General features: G+C 55.6%; 1 protein-coding gene across 2 annotated transcripts in view; it reads right to left on the bottom strand.

Annotated features, from left to right (window-relative positions):
- Positions 1-25,706, bottom strand: part of MGAT5B (alpha-1,6-mannosylglycoprotein 6-beta-N-acetylglucosaminyltransferase B) — a 68,863-nt gene that overhangs the window by 36,941 nt on the left and 6,216 nt on the right. For both annotated transcript variants that reach the window (XM_032429411.1, XM_032429410.1), the window contains exons 3-8: positions 18,519-18,666; positions 5,299-5,414; positions 4,707-4,780; positions 3,523-3,693; positions 2,594-2,758; positions 1,677-1,846 (exon numbers count right to left, since the gene is read on the bottom strand). In XM_032429411.1, coding sequence (XP_032285302.1) covers positions 1,677-1,846; positions 2,594-2,758; positions 3,523-3,693; positions 4,707-4,780; positions 5,299-5,414; positions 18,519-18,666 — 844 coding nt within the window. The remainder of the gene's footprint in view (positions 1-1,676; positions 1,847-2,593; positions 2,759-3,522; positions 3,694-4,706; positions 4,781-5,298; positions 5,415-18,518; positions 18,667-25,706) is intronic.

The raw sequence follows: 25,706 nt of genomic DNA, 5'->3' as shown, positions 1-25,706 counted from the left end.
AGAAAGAAAGAAAGAAAGAAAGAAAATAAAGAAAGAAAAAGAAAGAAATTACAAAGACAAGCCACAAATTAGGAGATTTTTCAACAGATATAATAAGTTGAATGGGATTTATACCCATCATACATAAAGAACACCTACAACTCAATAAGGAAAACATAAACAACCCAGCAGAAAGGTGGGCAAATGACATGAAAGGGCATTTCATCAAGAGGAAAGAAGGACAAGCATATGACAGAATGCTCAGCCTCATTAGCTGTCAGGGAAATGCAAGTTAAGAACATAACAAGATATCATGACACCACTAGACATCCTCAATTAGGAAGTGTAATAACCCTACATGTGGGTGACAACATGACCACTGGGAACCTCCAAGTGGTGAGGCTAAATTGGTGCCATCACTTAGGAAGACAATTAGCATTATATTATAAAGCTGAATTTTCACACACCATTAGTCCCAGCAATTGTGCACCTGAGTCTATACTGAAGAGACATTCAGTCTCTGCCCACATGTCTACCACAGCATCATTCAGAATAACTTACAAAAGCAGGGGGAAACTGTCCACAGTCAGGAAAAACTGAAAAATGACGGACCATCCACATAATGAAATCTCATACAGCAGTGAACATGAATAAAATAGAGTTTCATGGAACAACAAGAATGAATCTTTGAAACATAATAATGGGTGAAGACAGCATGTCTCGAACATTACATACAGCAGATGCCATTTATACAAAGCTCAAAGCAAACCAAAATAAAACTAAACCCTATACTGTTTATGGATACCTGAGTATGTAAAACACACACACATACACACACACAGACAACAATTTCTTATTTAAAAGCAAAGAAATAATAAACACAAAATCCAAGGTGCAAGTTTCCTCTAGGGGGAGGCAGAGGGATTGATGAGAGAAGGACACCAGGTGGGCACAAGAGTCCTGGGAATATTCTTTCTTTAAATTGGACGACAGAATTATGGGAGAACACCCTATTCTTGCACTTCCTAATATCATGTTACAGACATTCTTGTGTGTATTGAATATCATATAATAAACATCAATAAATAAATGAAGGAAAATGGTCTGTACTTCTATATCCCGCAAATACAGCAGTTAAACCTAACCAGACTTGAATGCAGGTCCACACACACACACAAACACACACACACACATAATTCTCCCCCCTCTTATCACCACCTCCACCTCCAAGAACATCAGGGGGACTCTGGAAAGGCAAGCACTGGGGAAGGGACAGGCATCACAGGCTCACCTCACCACCCTCCAGGTCTTACCAGCTCCCAGAATAGGTCTAGGAAGGAGCCCAATTCCAGAAGAAAAACCCCAAGGCCACACCACGCCCACCAAAGACAGGTAGAGAGGACGCCGTCAGAGAGGACCTGGCTCAATTCCACAAGCCAGTATTTGTCAGCCCCTGAGTGCGAACACTGGGGCACCTATTAGCCCAAGATGGAGAAAAGGACCTTTGAACAGCACTATGCAAATATGCTTCCTTGGTGCATCCCAAACATGACCAGGCATCAACATGGAGGAAGAGGAGGCAATGAGGAGTGTCACTATCCACAGTATACCAGGAAGCCTCCCAGGGACCGGCAGCTGGAGCAGGGGCTCCTGGGGGACAGGTTCCCCTTCCTCTCCTCCCCTCCCCCAGCACTCACCTCTGCAGCTCCTTCAGGGACACTGTGATCCGCAGGCCATGGCCCAGGACGTAGAGAGTGGCCAAGATGTCTGCCCACTGCACCATCTCACCCAGAGGCCCGCCCTTTAGCACCCTCGGGCTGAACACATCACCAGACTCCTCCGTCAGGAAGCCGATGTGAACAAGGATCTGGGGAGGACACAGAGTCAGCGTGGAGGAGGAGCAGCATTGCCCTGCCGCCCCCAGGGGGACCCGACCAGCAGCAGCCACCGTCCCCAGGCTGTGCCTGGGCAGGTGCTTTCTGGCACCAGCAAGGGGACCAAGAGGCAGAGTGACCACACTGGGCACTGAGGATCAAAGTGAACAAGATGGTCACATCCTGCCCTCAAGGTGCTTACGTTCCAGATGGAAGAGGTAGACAACAGTAAACACAGACAAGAGATAATTTCATGAAATGATAGGGACTCTGAAAGAAATAAACAGGGTGATGTGAGAGTCAGATAAATATTTATTGGATGGATAAATGTGGATGGAGAGATGGGTGGATGGATGGGTGGATGAATGGGTGGATGGATGGGTAGATGGATGGGTGGATGGATGGATGGACCTACAAACCTCCCCAAAACAGGCTATATTATTCCCAATATTCCAGGCAAATGCCATGACCTTTCTGCCTGAAAAGAACGAGATGTCTACAGAACAGAACCCCTATATGGTGGAGGGGAGGGTTTGTCATTCTACTCCAAACGTAAAAAGGGCCAGGGGCCACCACATGCATCTATCCTGACTCTGCCTCCCTCACGCCAGCTGAAATTCAAATAAACTCAATAAAACCTTTCTAAGGGCAGACCTGGTGCCCACTTGAAGGCCTGGGGCCCTGAGCTCATTTCCTAAGCTCTCTGAGCGCAGTGCCCTGAATGCACAGAGAAGCAGTACCTGCTTCTGGTCCCTCCAGACGCTTCCCAGCTTCCGTGCCAGCCGCTGGGCAGCCAGTGCCCACTGGGCCGTGAGCCGCTTGGTCCGTTTCTTCATGAAGATTAGAGACTCCTTCCCACTGCCCATCAGCTCCAGGAGGTGGGACAGGTTGCTCCGGAAAACTGCCTGGAGGGGGGCCCAGACCTGGGTTCTCTGGCCCTCAGCCCCACAGCCGTGCCACCACCATCACCTGCTGCCCTGGGAACAGGGCCTGGCACCCTCCCTGGGAGGCTGGGGCCTACTCTAACTTCTCCTGCCATTTATAAAGGCCCACTGGCCCCCACCGTCAGGGAGCCCTGCTCTCACCCACCAACACTAACCCCCAGCCAAGCTGGTCTGTCCCAGCCCAGCTCTGGTCATCCTTCTGTCCCAAGCCCTTTGGGGGGTGGTCAGCGATGGCAGTCCCCAGGAGTCTGGCAGCTACACCGAGGCAGGGAGGGTGGTGGTCAGAGCTGGTGCTCGGGCGGCAGGGAGGCCGGGCCCCCTTTCAGTGGAGCTGCAGTAACTGGATGCCTTGAACAAATTAACCGCGCTCCCTAGACCTCAGACTTGCCATCTGTTCAGTGTGGTCGCAAAAGGGACTGCTGGGAGGTTTAAGTACAAATAAAGTATCTGGAAGCCTTCCAGGAGCGACAGCTATTGTTACTATTATTCTAGTCCATTTAGGGGGTGCCTCCAGGGCCCCAGCTTGCCCCTCAAGTAGGCCAAGCTTTGCAGCATCCCCAGAAGGCTGGCAGGCTGGGACGCGCCCCCCACCAGGCACAGCGGGCTGGCCTCATTTTACCAGGGGCAAAGGGCTCCTCCTGCTGTCCCTTAAGGATGCCCCACCGGAGGAGGCCAGTTGACCTGTCCACCAGCCCTTCATGGACCCACCCACTTCCCAGGCCTACCTGGACTTTGGGGAGGGGCTTGGGGGCCATCTGGGCGGCCGTCTGGTTCCTCCAGGGCAACGGGGGACAGAACCACTCAACCTCACTGAGGTAGATGAGGAAGGAACACTCGGTGCCATCCACCCCGAAGAAGGCATAGCAGGGGTCCGAGGTCCAGCGGGCACGCATCCACTGTGGAGAGGGCCAGCCTAGGCCAGGGTGCTGGCACCAGCCCCACCCATACCCTTGGCAGGCTCTTTGCAGGCATGTCCTTGGGGACCCGAGGTCCCTCAGGACAGGACCTCTGGGGCACACACTTAGAGATGCAGCAAAGGCCAGGAGCAGAGAGAGGCTAGACCAGACCCCATGACCCAGCCTTCTGTCCTGGCCACTGAGAACCTCGGGAAGGGCTGAGCAGGACCACTGTCCACCAGGCCCAGAGAGAGTAGGACCCCGGCAGAATAAGGCCAAGTCACGACACACTCAGGGAAAGCTCTGGGGCAAACAGTGGGAGATGAAGCAGCTTGGGGCCTGGCTGGTCTCCATCGGGAGCAGGATCCGGTTGAGGCCAAGGTCAGGAGCAGCCTCCAAGAACACAAGGGCTGGAGCCAGAGTGGGCCCCACCCACAGTGATCCCCACATATCACCAAGGAAGGGGCACACAGGGCCGCTGCTCCACACTCTTAGGGAGTTCAGAACCAGAGAGGAGCCAGCTTTTATGCTGTGGCCTGCACTCCCAGAGAGACAGACTTCATGCAGCCATGGGCCCCTAGAAGTGAGTCCCCAGAGGAGGGGCCGGGGGGCTTTCTCAGTCCAGCTGGTTGCAAGGATGGGGAGGGATGGGGAGACAGGCCCACTCAAGAGATCCAGTGTGTGTCTGAATTTTTTGGGATGCAGGCTGCTGGAGGTGTTATTAACAGTTTGTCTGCTCTAAGAAAGTACTGAAAACCCTGAAACATGATCATCCTAGGCAATGTGGGTTGGTGGGCCAGGCAGACGGCCCAAGCAGAGAGGCCGTCACCCTGAGGCTGGCCTCTGCCAGCTGGTACCAGGGTCAGGGGCTGGGGGCTGGGCGGAGAAGTCCTCACCAGCAGACATCCCTGCCAGGAGCAGAATCTCAGAGCTAGTGTGGGGGCAGGGTCCCCAAAGAGGAGCCTGCCCCTCCCCCGGTCACCTCTACCCCCATCCTCAGCCCCGGGCCTCACCTCCACCTTCCCTGAGCAGTCAGGGAACTTGGGGTCACTGGGTGCCTCACACTGGTCCCGCCGGCCTTCAGACACTGCAGGGGGAGAAGGTCAGCTTGCTGAGGGCCCGGGTCTAGGGAGGAGCCCCATGAAGTGTGAGGAAGGCCTGGTCTGCGGGGGAGGGGTTAGCTCGGGAGCACACCCTGCCCTCCCTCCCCTGAGTTTTCTCACCGAAAAAGCCACCCGCCAGGGGGTCCCCAAGCCTGGGTTTCCCCCTCTGCCACAGGCCCTCGCCCTCTATATGGGCTTTGGAACCAGTGAGGAGCCAGCTTGAATGGCTATGGACCCGCGTCTGGATAGGCAGACCTCATGCACCCACCCAAATATAACCCTCTTAGGGGGGCCCCCAGCCTGCTGCTCCCCACATCAAGAAAAATGAAGGGGGCCCCCCGGGGACTCCAGGACCTCTGTTCTCACACCAGGTCACAGTGGGGTGAACCCCAAGTCACCCCACTCAGAGCCTGAGGCCGGAGCTGGAAGCGCTGCCGTGGGGAGCTGTCAGGGCCACCCAGTACACTGGCCTCCTGGGGGCAGAGGGCGCCCTGGGCCCCACCCTTGCTGTGCAGGAGCAGACTGTGGCGCAGGATCTGGTCCACCTTCACGGCGATGTCGGACACGTTCTGGGCGATGGCCTGGATCCGCTCCATGAGGCCGGCCCCAGGGGGAAACCTAGTGAGAGAAGCCAGGGGTGAGCCCGCACAGCCCACCTCGGGGGCCTTCCTGGGAGGGACAAGCAAGGGCAGCCGGTGTGAGCGTTCCAGGTGCCCAGACACCGCCCTGCCACGAACCGAGACCCAGCGATGGACAGCGCTGGGCCTGGAGGTGGAGGCATGTGCCCCCGCCCCCCGTTGGAGGGGCTCTCTAACCACCCACTGCACACGCACATGCGCGTGTCCCAGGCATGTCTGCACACTCATCCCCACGTGCCCCACGTGCTGAGGGGCAGCGACTGAAGCTAAAGCAGGCAGAGAGATTCTATTGGAGAGCCGGGGCAGGATCGGGCCCGGGACCCCCAGGCGAAGGAGGCCTTTCCTGGGCATGGCCGGCTGCCCTGAGCCTGTTTCTCCGTTTCCTCCCAGAGGGGCTACATCGTGCCAAAATAAATTCCACCCAAAGCAGCCTGGGGACTTGCCAACTATTAAGCCTCTAGTAAATTATTGCTGGGCTCCTGAGCCTGAATTCTTCCCAGGATCTTAAATGCATTTACTGCCACAAACATCACAGCCCTCCACCCACCACCAATACTCGCATTGCCTTTATTTTTGGAGAAATTATTTCCTGGTGTTGATTACTACTCAACTCTCAGAGAAGTTTATGAGACATCATATGCGGGATTTATCTCCTTGCGAAGGCCTGTGTGGAGATGGACCCCACTCTGCCGGTGCGTGGGCTTTCTCCAGAAGTTGCCTACTCTTTCCAACACGTTAATTCTGTTCGATTCACACTTCACCCTCTGGCTCTGCGCGCCTTGTTTAAGCTCCATCTATCCCCTTATAAAGACGGAGACTTTTTTGCCACACAAAATGGGAAGTACAGGAGGGAGGACTCCTCTCGGGTGATCTGTCCTCCAGAGGACAATGGTGACGGCTGCCTGCCCCCTCAGGCCGCCCTCCCCTCCCACCGCTGCCTTCCTCGAGGAGAGGACGAGCGGCGGCCCCATCCACAGAGGGTGTGGGAGACAGGGGGGCAAGGCAGACATGGCGTGGGGTGGCCACAGAAGGAAGAAGGTGGCAGGAAGGGGCACACGAGCCCTCGACAACACACACACACATGCATGTCCATACACACACACACACACACACACACACACACCACACACAATCCCATCAATCCTCTCAAAATCAAACAAAAACCTAACGGAAGGCGGCATGCCTTGGCCACGGTAACACACTACCACACATTTATTCCCTCGCAGTCCTGGAGGCCAGGAGTCCGAAATCAAGATGTCAGCAGGGTGGGTTCCTTCTGGGACGAAGGGAGAGAGGAAGACTCTCCCCAGCTTCGGGTGGGGCTAGCCGTGGCTAGTGGGGCGCATCACCCAGCCTCTGCCTCTGCCATCACTTGGCCTTCTGTGTGTGACCAAATTCCCTCATTTTACAGGAACCCCGTCACTGGATGAGGGCCCCCCTGATCCAGTATGACCTCATTTTAATTTGATCACATCGGCCAAGGCCCACTTCCAAGTAAGATCAGGTTCATAGGCACCGGGGATCCAGATGTCGACGTATCTTTTTGGAGGGCACAATTCAGCCACAGCAGTGTTCTACGAGACTACAAATAAGGAGAGGACTCAAGATGATGCTTCTTTTGCTCAGAAAGTCCTCAGACAGGAGGAAGTAGGGAGAGCTCTCCTTGGCCTTCAGATGGCCGAGGAAGGCCGTGGGGAAGAGAGCGGTCAGCATCTCTCCAGTTTACAGTAAAACAGAAGAGCTGAAGATTTGCCTCTTAGGAGCAGTGTGACCCCAGGCAAGTCACTTAGCCTCTCTGTGCCTCCGCATCCTCCTCTTTAAAAATGGAGGCCTGCACAGGCAGGCCACCACTGTCAGCCTTGTGGTGAGGCTGAAGCTGCAGCCAAAGGGGTTTGGGCCAGCCCGGCACCGCTTCTCTACCTCTCCTCATTATCGCCCCCGAAGGAGCCTTTGTAGACATATCTGCCCCCACTCACCTCCTCCACGAAAAGTGAAAACCAGGGACATGCCGCTGCTCTGTTAACACACTGTGGTCTGTGAGGGCCACAGGCTGCTGTGACCTCGCAGATAACTTCCTCCTCAAGAACGAGACTTCACCCTTGGGCGTGATATGTACCCGTGGAGGATGCCCCTGACGTCTGTGGGGCTCTGCAGTCAGTTCCGAGCGAGCGTTCTGGAGCTGGATGGACACTCCTCTGCCTGGAAGCAACATTCCGCTGACCGCAGGAGGTGGCCACCGTGCAGAAGGCCAGAAGCTCGTGGCTGCTAGGTGAGGGATGGTGCTGAGCATGGGCAGCCGAGGAGCACAGGGGGTGCTCCCGGGCAGGGAAGGACACGGTACCCCTCCCAACTTCTAACCAGAGACCCCAGAGCACAAACAACCCTTGTCAGGGATGAGTGGGGGGTCCTGCCAGGTCCCTGGAGACTTTGGAAGGGACCCCACTTCAAGCCTTCCTGAAGGTGCCTCTCCCTCGAGGCTCTGCTCCATCCACCGTTTGGGAGCAAGATCACTTCTCCGAGTCCCCCTACGTGCTGGGATGTGCTTGTGAGTGGGCGGCTTGAAACCCCCAGTGGAGTCCTGGGGCACCTGGCTGGCTCAGTCTGTGAAGCATGTGACTCTTGATCTTGGGGTTGTAGGTGTGAGCCTTATGCTGGGTGTAGAGATTATTTAAAAAAAAAAATTTTTTTTTAAGATTTTATTTATTTGAGAGGGTGCAAGAGAGAGAGAGAGAATACACGAGCAGGGGCAGAGGGAGACGGAGAAGCAGGCTCCCTGCTGAGCAAGGAGTCCGATGCAGGGCTCGATCCCAGGACCCCAGGATCATGACCCGAGCCAAAGGCAGATGCTTAACTGACTGAGCCACCCAGGCACCCCAAAAATAAAATCTTTAAAAAAAAAAAGGAAAGGAAAGAAACCCCCAGCGGAGTCCTGAGTCCTCAAGGACAGGAACATGCTTTTGGATGGAGCCTGGCACTGCCTGGCATGGGCCACATACCCAGAGCTCCATCCCTGTGCTGGGCTGAGTAGAGTTCCCCTCCCTCCAGATTCACATGTACCCAGAACCACAAAAAAATGTGACCTTATTTGGAAATAGGGTCTTTGCAAATGTAATTAGTTGAGATGAGGTCATGCTGAATCAGGTTGGGCCTCAGTTCCGTTCCTGGTGTCCTTATGAGAAGGCCACGTGAAGACGCGCTGGGGACGGCCACCACGGGACGGCGGAGACAGACTGCAGGGACGCGTCCACAAGCCAGGGGCCACCTGAGCCACCAGGAACTGGAAGAGGCAGGGAAGGATCCTCCCCTAGAGGCTTCGGAAGGAACAAGGCCTTGCTGAAACCTGACTTTCAGACTTCAGCCCCCAGAACCAAGAGAGGAAATCATTTTTATTGTTTTAAACCATCCAGTTCGTGGTCCTTTTTTATGGCAGCCCAAGGAAAGTAATGCATCACTGAGGGAAAATGGTTTTTAGTCCATCACAAAAGGAGAGTCCGCACCTGGGTGGCTCAGTGGGTTAAGCATCTGCCTTCGGCTCAGGTCATGATCCCAGGGTCCTGGGATCGAGTCCCGCTTCGGGCTCCCTGCTCAGCGGGAAGTCTGCTTCTCCCTCTCCCTCTGTGCTCTCTCTCTCAAGTAAATAAATAAAATCTTAAAAAAAAAAAAAGCAGAGTCCAAGTTCTCCTGGACCCCTGCTGTCAGAAACTTCTCTCCAACCCATGCTCTGCTTGCTGAAGACCAAGCATCACCTGCAGCTACTTTCTCCGGAGACAAAGAACAGCTGAAGACGCCCTTGACGTCTCAAGTCCCGGGCGGGTGACTCTCCACATTACTCAGAGATTGGGAAGAGCGAGGATCTCAGAGTCAGAGGTCCTGGATTCAAATCCGGCCCCCACCGGACAGCTGTGTGACCTTGAGCAGGTTACCTAACCTCTCTGAACTCAGTGGTCAGCTCCTGTAACAGCTGAATGATCTCAACTCCCTCACAGAGTGACTCCAAGGGCTAGACACAAGGCCAAGGATCACGTGCGCAGCGTATAGTAGACGCTCCATAAACGCTCGAGATGCATTCATTCCCTGTCTACAGCAGTCACCCCGTCCCCAAAAGGAAGTTTCGTGTGTCTAACTACAGAACAAAGCACTTCCCTTTTTGGAGGATTTTCATACGATAAGCGTTTCCCGGGGAACGTCACTAAGAGGGGCTCTAAATAGTGCAGGTGGCATCTGTCTGATTTCACAAGCTCAGCTTGTTCAAAACGGAATGACTTGGCCTCACTGTTATTAAACTGGACTTAGCATTTGGGCAGTGCTTTCTATTGTCAAATAATCTATGATTAGTCCTCTCTCCCCGGGATGCTCTTCGATAACTGACAGTGAAAGCAGATGCCTCGAGACCGCAGACCACAGCAGGGCCATGGCCTGGGAAGCACGAAGAAGGGGAACAGACTAGGAAGTCGGGGCGCAACTGCCTCCAGCCAATGGGACCCCGGGCAATTCTCTCGACAACATCCTGGTTCTTTCTAATGGCCCCCTTGTACAGAGGAGGAAACCAAGGCACAGCAAGGCTGAGTTACTTGCTCAGGGCCGCACAGCTATTACGTGGAAAAGTCATCAGGTACCAGTTCACCTGCAAAGGGTCTGTGCCTAAGGGTGAGCACGGGGGCAGGACAGCAGGACCAAGGCCTTGATCTAGGGAGTGACATCGTGGGGGTGGAGCCCTCAGTAACCCCGGCAGGTGGCGAAGGCTGAAAGAGCTCCAGCAGAAGGCATCTCTCCCTGCCAACAACACTCCAGACCCTATAGGGCCTGTTACCAGGGTACATACCTGGAATTGTATCTGCTAGGCCGGGACGATGCCCCCAGTCTTCCCCCTGCTGGTGCAAGTGACCGAGGTAATCCGTCCTACTTGTTGCTTATTTTTATTCCTTTCCTGTTTTATCTTTGGTGCGTGCATTTGGTGGGTAAGCCAGATGAGCCTGAACGGGTGGGCTTGTGAGGGGGCGGCCTGAGTGTGAGTAGCTGAGAACCAGGGCCATGTCAGGGAGAGGCGGGAAGAGGGCTGGCTGGAGATTTCAGAGAGGCCCCGGAAGGAGGCGCCTTGGCCAAGTAACCCCGTAACCGGCCTGGCAGCTCCCCACAGCACGGTCAGCAAGAGGAGAGTGAGGTTCTCAGCCCCAATCTGTAAGCTGTGGGTGCCAGGCAGGGGCAGAAAAGATGGGGGCCTTCTGCACTCTCAGGAAGCTCTTAGGACCAGTGGGGCGTCGGGTCAAATGGGTCCCACCATCCCCCCAGCTGGGCAGACACTCCATGAAGAATCCTGGGACCTTTTCACACCCCACCCCCGACAAACATGGTCCCGTGGTTGCCGAGGTTCTTGAGACCACAGGGCTGTGCAGAGCATGCAGGCCGGGCACCAGCCCCTCCAGGTCTACGATCTGGGCCAGGCCTTTCCTTGCCTGAGCCTCGTTCCCTCGTCTGTGCATCACAGGCCTGGCTAGGACCTTCCTCATCGGGCCACTGGTCAAGGTCAAAGTACATAATCAGTCCCCAATAGACAGGGGCTGCTTGTATTATTTATGATCGTCATGAATTATTAGTACTGCTGCTTCGGCCAGCCCTGCAACACAGTCCCGGGAAGCCAGGACCCAGCCCTCAGGGCTGAGGGCCACCCAAGGCGTGGTGCTGGCTGGACGAGGCCCTGCCCTCTCTCTCCCAGCAAACGTGCCCGAAGTGGCCTGAGCCGGCCTGAGACACAAAGTCTGCAAAGAGCAGACAGGACAGAGGTGGGAAGAGGGAGAGCCAAGTCCCCGGATCCGCTGGCACCTCCTAAGGAGGCCACCATTGCCCTTGCCCCACGGGAAAAGGGCTAACAGGTGCCCCCCACACCAGGGGCTCTTACCTGCCCTGCATGGGGGAGCCACCCCCTCAGTGTGCCCAAACCCATCCTGTCGCCTTATGGGGGCATGGTGGCCCTGAGAACAGCCTGGGTTTGGGGATTGGCACACCTCGGAGCCCTGCCAGGCCCTCCTCTTATCGTATGGAGGAGAAAAGACCAAATGACGTCAGTGATGTCCTTGAGGTCGCGTGTGGGCTGGGGACAGGGCGGGGACTCAGACCCTGACCCCCTGCGCCAGGTCTTGCTCCTTCCTGCGGCATTTGCCAAGTAGGGAGGCACACCAGAGCTCGAGACATGGGCCTGTGATTTCTGCACCTGTTAAGCACCAGGCACCCCCACCAAGCCAGGCCTCTGGGCACCCCTGGGGAGCCACCCGGAGAGTAGTCTAGTATCCATGGCATTCAAAGTTCTCCTGCCCAAGCATCCCTTACCTTGCACCCACAGACGGACCACCAGCCCCTCCTGCCCGAGCACAGGTGGCCTCCTGGAGCCGGCTGGCTCCCAAGGCCGCCCCTGCTGCAGCCAGCCTCGGGCCACTGCCCCAGGGCCCCCCAGAGAGGCAGCCAACACCGCAGTCAGTCACAGGATGCTCTGCGACCTCCACCACCCAGGGCCGGGGCCCAGCAGCTCCTTCCCTTTGGGCCTGGCTCGTCACCCCCTCGCGTCAGGCCAGGCCCCCAAGAGGCACCCGGAGGCCCCAGCCCCTCCTCTCAGCCCCTGAGGCAATCACCCCCTTGGCCCTCATTCCCGGGCCCCTTGAACAAGCTCTCCTGGACGCCTGGGGAAGGAAGTTGAATTTCGTGTTCCTCCCATGATTTATGAGGGTTGCATTCAATGAACAGAGTATCGATTTCCGGCAGCTGGCCAGCTCGCTTGCTGGGAGTTGTTATTTTATTATGAAATCGGTAGCTTTCCTTTTAAAACACGGAGACTCTGCACACAGGTGCCCACAGACACGCTTACTGGAGACACAGACACAAGCGCCGTGGACAGGGAGACATGTTCTCTCTGTGACTGTCTCTCCGTCCGTCCCCCGCTCTCTCACACACCACACGGGACGTAAGAAACTCCAGCCCCAGTGTCCAGGCTTCCCTGCAACTTCGCGGCTCTCCTCCTCCGCTTCTTCGGCCCCCTTCACCCCCGGCCAGAGCCCCGGATGCTGTGGGGGGCTCCAAAAGCGACTGAGGATCTGCCAGCCCCTCCCCAGCCCTCCCCAAGCAAGAGCAGAGAGCACTTCTCTCTCGTGCACCAAGAAATACATATACACATCCATACATACAATTAGATAAATAGGCAGGCAGACGGATGGATAATCTCCCCTCTATTGACAGGGACACAGCCAGAGTCGAGCTATGTGTGGTTTCAGCACTTGGGGAAGGGATCAGTGCCCCACGAGTGGGGCGAAGCCGGGATGTTGAAGCTAGGCTGGGGGACACAGGAGCCAGACGCCAGCCCCCACATCCCAGGGCCTGGCCTTCCCCGGAGGATTTTTTTTTAAATACCTTATATGTATATCTTACTTGAGACACATTGAGATCCTACCGTATATATGTACCCCGCTTGCCTTACAAACGGCAAATAGCTGGATGTTGAGAATCTTTGTCTTTGTTAGGACGTTTAACCCGTTCACACTTACCCTCGTATTTGCTAGGTTTCCACCCTGGAGGACTGACTGACCTTGTCACCCAGCTACCCCCTTCCCTCTCCACCAGTCTGGGCTCTCTCCAGTGCTGGGGCCAGGCCAGCGCCCCGACCTCCACCTGGAGGCTATCCTGTTAGGAAGGGGCCCCCACACAGGGTGTGACGTAATTGAGGCAAGCCTTTGAAAGCAGCCCCCAAAGTTGCCTTCCCAGGTTACGTGTCCCCTGCCCCACCCCCCACACTCACACGCAGACCCCAGAGGCTCTTTGCTCAGGCCACAGGTGGCCAAGAATGTCTAGAAGCATTTTTGAGTTTTTTGTTAAAAATTGGAAAAACCCTCATCTCATTCCCCACGGACAAGAATCTTGATCTGCTGCACTGTTTATTGTTACTTTACTCTTACTGAGTTCTGCGCACTTGTAATCCAACTCTGTTCATAATTACATAACCTGCTCTTTACATCGGCACTTATCACTAAAATCCCCGAGTGTCCCTGTCAAATCCTATTCGATGGCGGCATAAGCCGCATCCAGCAGAGGTGCCATGGTCTGCGTGCTGTTTCCTCGCTGCTGGACATTTAAGTTGTTGCTCCAAATTTGTGGGGTTTTTAAAGATTTTATTTTAAGTCATGTCTACACCCAACAAGGGGCTTGAACTCACAGCCCCGAGATCAAGAGTCGCACGCTCCACTGACAGAGCCAGCCAGGTGCCCCGTGGCTCAAATTTGTTGACACTACAAAAAAGGCGTCAATGACCAAGATGTTCATAAACCTGTTTCTAAGTTAAGATTCTTTTCCTAAGACAGATGCCCAGCATGAAACGACCAGGTCATTACAAGCCACGCGGCAGAAACCGGGACTCCCAGGTGGGCCGACCTCCTCAGCTTCCAGAACAGGAACTCGTCCGGGGCGGCGGTGGCCAGAACGCACCTGGCTTCTGTCTCGCTGTCCTGCCGTGCACGGTGGCGCAGGCACAACCCCCCGGAGTGCCCAAGGGCACGCACACTGCCTCTCTTCCCTTCCTTCCTCCAACAAGTCCTTATTGAACTCTGGGATCCAGAAGTGAGGCGGGCCAAAATCTCCGCCGCCCTCACAGAGCATCCGGTCCAGCTCGGGAGACAGACAGTGAACAAGCAAATTGTGAAAATACACAGGGTGAAGTGGTGATGAACGAAAGGGATGGGGAATCTGGGAGAGGGGGTACAATTTGAAATAGGTCCTCTGGGAAGGACTTGTTGGTGACATTTGAGAAAAACTGGAGGAAGGGGAGGGAAAAAACCATGAGAGGAAGAAAACGGATTCTTTCACCCGGCCAGATCTGAGGAAAGATCTTCCCAGGCAGAGGCCACAGCCTGTGCAAAGGCCCCGTGGCCAGAGGGAGACCACTGTGCTGCAGGAACAGTGAGGAGGCTGGTGGGCTGAAGCCCGGGGAGCAAGTGGGAGGATAGCAGGGGAGGAGCCAGACAGACAACAGGGCTGGGCGCATTTGGGGAGCTATGGGGGAGGCTGGGGTTTGACGGGGAGCTATGGGGGAGGTGGGGAACACGGGAGGCTCCTGACCAAATTGGTATTTTAAAATAATCTCTCTGGCTGCTGAGGTGGGAATCAGTGGGAGGAGGGCAGTGGGGAGAGGTGGGATTCCGGGCACATTCTGCAGGTGGGGACAATTTACTGATGAACGGGATACAAGCGAGAGACAGAAGGGTCGAGGCTGACTCCAAGGTTGGGGGTCTGGACAATGGAAGTGATAAGACTGGCATGGCCTGGGGCAGAAGGGCTGGGGTGGAGTGAGGGGCCGGCGGGGGAGGCAGGGTCTCCCCTCTCCTCAGTGCTATCTCTTACTGGCAGGTGAGGACAGTGGGGCTCAGAGAAGTCACATGACCTGCTGCCGGCCACCCGAGTCTGCCCCTCGCTGCAGTGCGCAACAGACACTCCAACATAGCCCTGCTGTCCCGACCCTCTCGCCGTGCACACAGCCAGGTGCCGGCTGCCCCTCCCCAGCAGGGTCCCTCTGAGAACCGGGCTCCAGAAACCCTGGCCCGGACTCCACACACGGACGCGCCCAGCAGTTACGGACTCATACTTGATTCCAATGAAAACAGCCTGAAACGTTGGTCGTTTTTGCTGCTACAGAGAGCCTTATGGGAAATTCAGAGATCATTACTGTTCGGCTTTAGGATACATAATACGATGCCATTTGCTGAAAATCTGCAAATAACCCCTAATTAGGTTTTCCGAGGCTAAAAAAGCAAATTTGCTTTCCCCGAGGACATACCATGGGCAGGAGGCAACAGTCCAGAAGCTTCCAGCAAGGCAGGGGGAGGACTGTTGGGGTTATTTAGGCCACGGATCATTTCGAAGTGAGGAATCCAAGTGCAGGTGAACAGAGTTTGCTGGAAACACAGCAGCACGCACGTCTGCAGGACTCCCGCCTGCCTAGCCCGGGTAGGTCATTCCAGGGGGTTAAGATGGGGCAGGGGCTGGAGTGTCTGCACACAGGTGAGGTGTGAGCGAGCAGCACCGCCCCAACGTGCCCTGGACACACCCACCATTTCTCTCCCTGAATCCAGAAGCAACAATGTCCCTGAAATTTATGGCTTTGCCTACGGGGTTTGATGGGCTCTGCTGGTCTTGATGGATTGTTGCTATTTCCCGGGATGGAGCTAGGAGGTGGCACGGACTCCCCTCCGAAGGAGATGAAGGGCAGGGCAGGGGAGGGAGGGAGAGGCCAGGACTGGAAAAAACCAGAGAGGCAGTTGAACAAGCTAACAGTAGCTCCCCCCACCCAAAAAGGCAGGCCACCTGACCCTCAGCTCTGCCGCCCACAGCAGGATGCTCCGTGGAGGGAGAGTGGGCCAGTGTTCTGCCCTCACCCTGGTGAGCAGCCCTGTGGATAGAGGCTGGGTCAGCAGCCCAGAGAGGTGGCAGCATGCTGGGGGCAGGCAGGAGAGGGCAAAGGATGCTATGAGGGTGAGGGGCTGGATTAGAGGGACACAGACAGCAGAGAGGAAGATGGACTCTGCACACAAAGGAGAAAATGACCTCATGCCCCAGAGGGAACCCCAGGGGAGCCCAATCCTTCTACCTCCCTCTCCCCATTTCTGCCACCAGCCCCCCTGCTTCCCTTCTTCACACAGCAGTTGGAGCTATCTTTTAAAAAAAGAAGCCGGATCCTATCACTCCCTGGTTGTAAGCCCTCTGGCAAACTCCCACACCTCTCAGAATAGTGTCCCAAGTACTCGCCACAGCTGACAAAGCCTATATCACCTGCCCTGTTGGCCTCTCCTGTCCCTCACCCCACTCTGCCATGTTGGCTTTCACAGTGGCTCTTTTCCTCCAACATACCAAGCTTACTCCTACCCCAGGGCCTTTGCACTTGTTGCTCGCTCTACTTCAAATTCTCTACTCCCAGCTCCTTGTGTGGCTGGCTCCCTCCCATTATTCAGAATGGAGTTTAAATATCACCAGCTCAGAAAGGGCTTCCTAGACCGCCCTGTGTGACTAGTTCCTTCCTCGGCACCTGCCCCTAACCCTCCAGAGCAGGCCTCAGTATCTGACCTTGTTTCACTTATTTCTGTTTGTCGGTTACTGCCCGTGTTCTCCACAGGAGTGAGGACAAGGCTCATCGCTGGACCCCCAATACCACTGGCCATGCCTGGCACTAAGTAGGCCCAAGACGTATTTCATGAGTGGATCGGTTTAGTTTGCTCTGTCAGATACTCATCCTGGGATGGTGAGAGAGCATCCACCCAGCGCACGGCCACGCAACCCAGTCAGGAGCCAAGCACTGGGAGAGGCTCCTGACACCATCATCACGTGTCATCCCCGGGTTCCACCAGTACCATTTCAGTGCCTACATTTCCAATCCAAGAAAATCAAGGCAAGGAGCTAATGAAGGGTATTTTCCCCCTGAGCTGTGAATTCATTGATCTGAGAAGTCTTGCGAAGGAATAAAAACTAACCCACACACAGCCGCACGTTTAGTGAATGGCTACCAAGAGCACAGTGGTTAGAAACATGGGCTCTGGAGTTGGCTGGCCTAGGCGCAGAGCCAGGCCCAGCCCCTTAGCAGCTGCGCAACTTTGGGTGAGTTCCTGAACTTCTCTGGGCCTCAGTTCCCTCCTCGACGTGGCAGAGATGGAAGCACCCATAAAGCGGGGGTGGGACTGACAACACCATTGAGGCAACAGAATAAGGATGATGCTGGGCCCTCGGTGAGCTTCTGGGAAGTGCCACCTAGTATGATGGTAGTCACGCTGACATCCGGTGACCCAACTGGGCCTCCAGGACATTCGATCAGGAGGGCCAGTGTGAGATGGGTGCCACGGCCAGCAGCCCAGCCTAGACAGGCTCCGGGGCAAAGGACCACCCCCCGCCAGTCCAAAGGAGGGGTCCGTCACACACACCCCCTTCCTCAGGCCAGCAGGGTCCCACCATGACCAGGACTGGCCACCAACACTTTAAACTTGACTCTGCCAAACTCCAAACAGGAAATGCCTGGAGCCTTGGCTTTTCCATCACACATATTGGCTGAGCTACAGCTTTCCTACAAATTGTCTAGAAGTGTGGATTTCAACTATATTTTTCAGTAGAACACTTTTAGCAAGTCACACCGGCCAAGGTATAGCTTTTCCTAAATCGTGTAAAGTGTGGGTTTCAAACTTACTTTTTAGCAGTTAGAACACATGGAATAAATCCACCTCACAAAGATCCCCAGTACTGAAAAGAGGTCATGTGGAGCTCATCTCCCTGGGGTGGGTGGGCGGCAAGCCCCTCCCTCCACAGCCGAGCCTAGGGCCAAGACTCCCCATTGGGATGGCCCTGACTTCACACGTCCTCCTTCTCCGGGGTTCCAGATCACTCACACACCTAAGACACATGATTTGGTTTCACACCATGGACTCCAGGGGCCACTCTCAGAGATCTTTGGACATTCAAGACTCGGTAGGGGAATATTTAGAATGAATAAACCAAGAAATTCTTTTTGGCAAAAATGGCCCAAGCCCATCGGTAGCGGACAGACAACCGCTGGGCCATCCCATCCATATGCACATCCCACACGTGACTGTCAAAGTGGACAGAGCTCAAAGCTGTCGCATCGAGTGGAAAACGCAGGTGCAGGAAATGCACTGTGGGATACCACTCACATACGGCCCATAAACACCCCACACTGTGTGTTTATGGTGTGTGTGTGTATGCCAATGGTTACTGCAGACTGGAAGAATGGACACCTAACTCAGGAAGGCACTTATCTCCACGGGGAAGCAGGGAAAGGGCCCTCCAGCTTTCGTCTGTGATTTTTATTAAAAAGGAAAAAAGGACGTCGGGCCACCAACATGACAAAATGTTAACAGCTGTTAAGTACGGCGGTGGAAATGTGCTCTGGGTTGTATTACTGTGTGGCTTCTGTATTCTTAAAAGTGTTTGCCGGGTTAGTAAAAAGGGGGCTGACCGATAGTGCCCCCCCCAGCTCTGGAGTACATTTTGAGGCTGCCCAGCACACGGTGTGGTGCCCCCCCCGAGTCCCCCTCCCCCTTCCTGTACCCCTTACCTGTCCACAGCAAAGTGCTGGTCCCCAGCAGCCCGGTGCAGCTCACTGCCATTCTCCAGTCGGGCCAGAGTGTCCATGCGCTTCACCATCAGCTCCAGCAGATCGCTCATCTTGCGCAGGATGCCGCGGGACTCCGGCCCTCCCAGCACTGCAGACAGAGTGTGGGCACAGTCAGCCTCGTCCGCAGCCACCTGGTGGCTCTCAAACTCCAGCCCCACTCCCACTTTCCCAGGCAAAGGAGGGGTCGGGAGAATGAGCCCACCCCACCGCTCACCCCTGCAGGACAGGGAATCCCCCACTTTGCTGTGTTGGGGTACAGAGCCCTGGGCCAACCCTGCTCCCTACCTACTGAGATCATCTTAACATCTCTGGGCCTCTGTTTTGTCGCCTGCAAAATGGAGCTTTAGACCTGATCTCAAGTCTGTGAGAAGACAGGGAAGGGCGGGGGTGGGGGGTAGGAACCCCAGGGCCCCCAGCACCGAGGTCCAGACAGGACTTCTGGATCAGGGCTTCCAAAAGTGCACTCACCCAACCACTCTGCACCTGAGTCTCCTGGCCAGGCTGTTAAAATCCAGATTCTCAGGCCCTAGTCTCGATCTGCCGATTCCCATCTCTAGGGCCCGGGGCCCAGGACCCTGCACTCTGCTTGGCCCCCACGTGGTGTGCATGCACAGAAGAGGCTGTGAGCCCATGTTCAAGGGGCTCAGGGCCCTGTTATTCTCCTGCCAGCCTCTGGGCCCACCAGACCCCTTCCCCATTCCACTCTCCCAGACCCCCCCAGTAGAAAACCATTGTGAATTTGTCCAGACTCTCAGCTGGCCTTCGGGTTCCCAAAGATCAACTCCTGGGCTGAGGGGCAAGGGAGATTTTGTGAAGAATAAAATTAAATGAAAACAAGAGGCTTCAACCAAGATCCCATTAACCAGCCGAGATTCCCCATGATTTCCTTTCTAGTCATTCCTGATCATTGGGGCCACACACACCAGGGTGGGAGAGTGGTCCCTGCCTTTCTTTTCAATCAAATCATGTGAAGGGTTTTTTTTCTTTTTTTTAAGATTTTATTTATTTATTTTTGCGAGAGAGAGAGAGAGAGCATGAGCAGGGGGAGGGACAGAGGGAGAAGCAGACTCTCCGCTGAGTAGGGAGCCCCACATGGGGCTCGATTCCAGCACCCTGGGATCATGACCTGAGCTGAAGGCAGATGCTTAACCGAATGAGCCACCCAGGCGCCCTCCTGTGAAGGTTTTAACAGTCCCTCCAAACAGTCCACAGATCCTCAGGTCCAGGCACTGCAATCCCCAACTTGCCTCCCTGCATCCCCCAAGGGCCAGTTCTGAACCTCTCACAGCAAATGAACCAAGTCATGGAGACCTGAATGCTTCCAGGGGCTTCCGGGGGCGGGAGGGCCTGAGGTTGGGTTCCCCAGAAGCAAACCCCGAGACAAGGGTTTGAAGGCAAGTCATGAATTTGAGAGGTAAAGGAAGCCCCGGTGAGGGACTGAGGAGGTGACACAGGGAGGGGGACGGGGCCCAGAGAGGGCAAGTCACCAAACTGGGGCAACCAGCAGGTGCTGAGTCTGCCCCAGAGTTCTCCCCCTGGGGGCGAGGGCCGTGTGCACACCGTCTCCTGCCAGTCACTGCTTGAGGGTGGCTCCCGGAGACAGCCAACTCCTGCTGCTTCCCACCTGCCGTGGGGTGGCCAGCCAGCTGCAGTGGCTAAGAAGCCCTCGACAAGGAACCACCATCGCCAGCAGCCGCAAGTTGGCCGTGTGCATGGGAATCACGGGGGTCACGGGCTCGGGCACCAGCAGCATGTGCTTCTCCAGAAAGAAAGGGCCGGGGCCCGGTGAGCTAAGAGAGGCTCTCGCCTGCCTCTCTCACCCCCCCTCAACGGGACTCTGTAGCCCAGGGACAGTCATGGCAACACTATCAGCCTCTGGGTCCCCAACTCAAGTCAACAATACCAGGTCCTGTCTGCCAACCATTGTCACCATGCCAGCCGGGGGCAGAAGGGAGCATGGCAGGCCACAGGGACCCAGGGGCAGAGGTGGGGAGAAGAGAGGAGCCCGAGGGCCTGGTCTCCCCTGCTCCACGCTTAGCACTGAGCTGAAGAGGGGGGCCAAGACAGGCTTCATGTCACCAAGGCTGCTTGTGACATTTCTGCTTTGCTTGTCTCCCAGACCCCCTGGCTCTGGGCCTGGGCTGGCTCAGTGGCTACTGCCACTTTCTCTCATTGACTAAGTCACCTCCTGGCTTGGTTCCCCTGCTGACTGAGTCCACCTGAGGTCAGAAGGGAGGCCACCAGGAGCCGGGGAGGGTTCCCTCACAGGCCATGGAATCCAGAGCTTTGGGGGGAACTGCAGTTTCCTTACAAAAGCTAGGATCCCTGGCTCCAACACACACACACACACACACACACAGTTGTCCAAGAATGAGAAAGGGTGGGGTCAGGTGTTGGTGAAAAATGCACATCTAGAGGAAGGAAGGAAACACCGTCTCTACCCCATCTCCACACCAGTAGCTGAAATAACTAGCAGTCTTCCCACTTTCCCTTCTCAGAAAACTGGGTGGATTTTTAACAAACCAGTTGAGATGGGAAAATTTCACCACTGTGTTAAGTGAACAAGTTTCTCCCACCATTCTGCCCCACCCCACTCCCTCAGTACTCAACCAGTTAGTCAATCAATCCAAGAAGATATGAATAGCTCCCTCTCTCTTTCAACTCCACAAAGTTGGGGGCGACGGTTAGTCTTTCAAATCATTCTCATCCCTGAGACCCCCACCCAAGCCCATCATCCATCCAAACGTTAATACCTGGCTTTCAACTAGTGCTTGGAGCACAGAGTAAAACAAAGGTGGTGGTGCGGGGGGTGCGCATCACCTCAGCTAGAAAAACAGAGGAACATCAGATGATCTGACCTGGCCACTACTGGGTACCACTCCTGGAGTTGTGCAGTGCACAGCCTGCCCAGCCTCCCTGAGAAGCCCTGATGAGCCAATGCTCACAGCTCAGGCTGGGGTGGTCCCTTCCCCAAAGGCATGGCATGAAAAAGGAGAGTGAGACCACAACTGGGGACACCCTAAGTCAGAGCCTGTTAACCAAGGCCCCCCAGCCATGACCTGGCTAGAGTACCCAGGCCCAGCTGGACCACAGAGCCTGGGCAGCAGCTCACTCCTGCAGATGCGGCACCCCGGGGATGCTGAGCCCACATCACTGCTTCTAGAGCAGCGCTATGCTCCCTGGGATGTCTCAGGCCTGGCACCCTGCCCTGTCACACTGCTGTCCTTCTGTCTGAGCTCATCTTGAGCTTCCTTGGTTCCTCCTCACTGCCTGAGCCCCTCCCTGGAACCTCACTGACACAGCCCCCCCACACACACACTCCCAGCCCCACACACAGGCAGCTAAATAGCTGCTGGGGCCAATGACTGCCCCACCTGGCCGAGAGCTGCAGGACCCCAGAAACCAGGCAAAGCTGGGGCAGCACCGTGGCAGGGGACAGGGTGGGGTGCGAGTGACAAAGCCTGTACTCCACCTGCTGTCACCAGCCGCATGGGTGCAGGATGGATGGACATGCCACTTCCCTTCTCTGGGCCTCAGTTTCTCCTCCTACAAAATGAGGGCGTTGGATTTACTGAACCCTGAGGTTCTCTCCTGTTTTGGCTCTTGCCCCAATTGCCTCTCTCGAGATTAGGGTAACAGGAGAGGAAAGAACTTTTCCTATAAAAGCTGGCAGAATCCCCTTAGGGAGAGAGCTCAGTTGTGTTTTACTAAACCCTGGGTGGGCCAGAGCAGAGTCTAGGAGTCTAGATGCCCAGAGCAGTGAGACAAAGAGAAAGCGAAATGACTCTGCATATTCAAGTCAGAAGACTGGAGATTCCTGGTTCAGTCTGGGAGAGGAGGAGAGAGAACAAGGCACAGGGGCTCAGGGCCAGGGCGGCGGGGCAGCCAAAGCGGCCATGCGGGATGGGGGTGGGGGTCTCCAGCTGCAGGGATGCAAGAGGGAACTGTCATCTGCTTGCTGTGCTGAGCAGTGGTCCCAGCCCCCACGCCATCATCCCGACTCTGTGCCAGGAATTAGGGGAAAGGGTACCCTTCCCACTAGGTCAATGTCGGGGACAAAGAGGACGCAGGAGGGGAGAAACTGAGCAGGGTAATTCACAGAAGCAGGAGCTCAGAGCAAGAGGTGGCCAGGGGCACATAACCGCCCCAGAGATCCTTGAAGATATGTGGGGCTCTGGATCGCCCCTCATAGGAGGGATTAAGCCACTTCTTTGAAAATGTCAACAGGGGCACCTGGGTGGCTCAGTCATTAAAGCGTCTGCCTTCGCCTCAGGTCATGATCCCAGGGTCCCGGGATCGAGCCCCGCATCGGGCTCCCTGCTCAGCGGGAAGCCTGCTTCTCCCTCTCCCACTCCCCCTGCTTGTGTTCCCTCTCTCGCTGTGTCTCTCTCTGCCAAATAAATAAATAAAATCTTAAAAAAAAAAAAGAAAAGAAAAGAAAATGTCAACAGAAAGAATGACCCCAGAAGACCCAAGGGCTTAGGGATGCGGCTAAGGAGATACACTGTCCCTCTCAGATGGGTCTGTAAGGACACCTCCATCAGACTGGACCAAGACCACAAGACCCTCCCCAGTCCCCAGGGCTCAGGGCAGCCCCTGCCGTCTGCAGATGGCACAGACTGGAAGCTGCCCGTCCGGGGAGCTTCCTGCAGGACACACAGGACACGCTCCCTGCGGCCACCGCCCACCCCCGACTGTCAGCGGAGCAAGCTCGCCATGGCTTGCCCTGAGCCACCTCACCGCTCCCGGTGTCGGCTAAATTGAAGTGTATTTAATGTGAAGCCCCAGCGACACATCTCAGGACTCACAAGCATTCCCTCCATATTTCCATATAAATAAGGAAAGCCGGGTGCCAGGAGATAGAGATGGCTCCTCACAGTTAGAGACAGAGGTGCTTTATTACCCACCCAGGCCCCTCCCCTCCCCTCCCCTCAGCTCTCCTCCCCTCCAGACAGGGACATGCTTGTCTGTCTGTCTCTCCAATCTTCCCTTGTCCCCTGCCTTGTCCTCCTTTCTTGTCCCCACCCCAGCCCTTTCTTGCTGGTTCCTAGAAACTGAAGGAGCCCCCACCTCGCCAGATAAAAGAGACCTCCCTGGCCCTTGAGACAGGGGCTATGACTTAGTGTTTGCCCAGCTGGAGAAATGAGCACATTTGTCCGTCTGCACACAGCCACAACAGAAGCCCTCTGAGGCCACTGGGGCTCGGGGCCCGGGGCAGCAGAGGAGACAAGGACAGGCCCTGGGCCCTGGCCCACCCATCCATCACCAGCCTCTGAGGGGAAGAGATCCCTAGCACCGAGGTCCAAGGCCAGAGCCAGCCACGGAGCAAGGAAATATTTTTCTGATATTCCCCAGGTTCAAATCCAGGCTGGGGGGCTGGACGGTCTGGCAGGGCCAGGCCCCAGGGTAACCTCAGGGCAGCCACGTGCAGCTGAACCCAGGCCCTCCCGCCTGCAGGCCTCTCCCCAGAGACAGCCTCTGACCTCTACTCCTTCCAGACAAGATAGAGAGCCGGTAACAGCCGGGCACACGGGCTCGGGGAACCTGCAGCAACATCAGGAGAGAGGCCTCACACACAACTTCACATCCCACCCCTGTCCCTAAGAGGGAAGCAAGTTCCTCCTTAGGACAAGAGAGGGGAAGTGGAGCCAGGAGGCAGGGAGGAGGGACTGGGGTCTGGTGAGGGGGCAAGCAAAAACCCCTCCCCATCTGGGAGAGAAAACCCTCCCCCAAGGCCCAAGTCAGGCCCACCCACCGCAAGAGGGAATGAGGTTAGACTTCTCCGAGTCATGCTTCCTGTCAGCCTCCTTCCCCCTCCTGAATCTTAAGACAAGTGTGCAGAATATAGAAAGAGATGTCTGTCACATTTTTATCCCCAAATTAGAGAACTTTATCACAAAATATAAACTGGCCTCGGGGGGAATCCAGAGCCTCCTCCGGGAGACCACAGTCCACAGAGGCTCTAGTAGGGTCCTCCTCCTTTTAGAGAACACCCTTCTTCTCCCCACCCAGCCTCGTCCTGGGGGGACCCACTTCCCTCACAGGCTTGACAGGCCAGGACACGACAGACTGTCTCCCCCATTTGTGCTCAGATGGTTTTGTTGACCAATGCAAGGATCTTGTTCTGTTTTGTTTTCCTAAATGGCGGTGCCTTCCTGAGTTTCCTTCTCCCGATTCTGCCCTGGGGCTGCATAGACATGGGGGACCTAAAGCAATGCAACAACCCAACCCCCACCCATGACCTCCAGTCTCCCTCCCCAAGTCCCTTCCACCTGCCCCCCTTCCAGCCCTAGTCCTTCGCTGAGGTGGCTCCCAGGCAGAAATGCTGGCCCCTCCCAGGTCTCCTGCAGGGCTGCTCCAGGCACAGTGTGGGGGTGTCTTTGGAGGAGGCCTGTTTTGCAGAATCAGGCTGTTAAACCCACAATGTAAACTTGGGGCTCTTCCAAGTCCCTGCTTTGGGTCTCTCCAAAAAAATCGACTTAATCCAAGAGCGTGAAAGAAACCAGGGGGGACAAAGAGAACTGGGATGTGGACCGAGTCAGGGTAAGTTCTCCAGAAGTCTCAGGCCTCCCTTCCTGTCCGTCTCCCCTTCCCCACCTTCAGTTCCACATTCTAGGCACTTAGCTTCCAGCCCAGGGACCGGGAAATGCGAAAAGGCTTTAGGTGGCTGAACTGGCTCCGAGAACGGATGTCACAACAGACCGGAGACCCGACCACTTCACTCTTCTGCGTACGCAACATAAATGCCTGTGTGTGTCCACCAGAATACAGGTACCAGAATGTTCCCAGCAGCACTAGCCACACAGCCCCAGACTGGAAACACCAAATGTCCACCACCAGTCGAGTGGGTAAACATCACGCGGTGCATTCACACAATGGAATTCACACAACAGCAGTGAAGACAAATGTCTACAACCACACAGCACGACTCGGATGACTCTCACAAATGTAATAACGAGAGGGGAAAAAATGGCACACACAAAAGAAAAGCCACTATGTGATTCCATTCTCATAAAGTCTGAAAAACAGGCAAAGCTCTGTGCTGTGAGAAGTCAGGGTCCTGACATCCCTGGGGAAGTAATGAGTGGGAGGAGCCATGAGGGCACCTCTGGGGGCTGATCACGCTCT

This window comes from Phoca vitulina, unplaced genomic scaffold, assembly GCF_004348235.1.
Source record: "Phoca vitulina isolate PV1807 unplaced genomic scaffold, GSC_HSeal_1.0 scaffold41, whole genome shotgun sequence".
Lineage (NCBI taxonomy): Eukaryota > Metazoa > Chordata > Mammalia > Carnivora > Phocidae > Phoca > Phoca vitulina.
The sequence above is the reverse complement of the archived record's forward strand: the minus strand, read 5'-3'. Positions and strand labels throughout refer to the sequence as shown.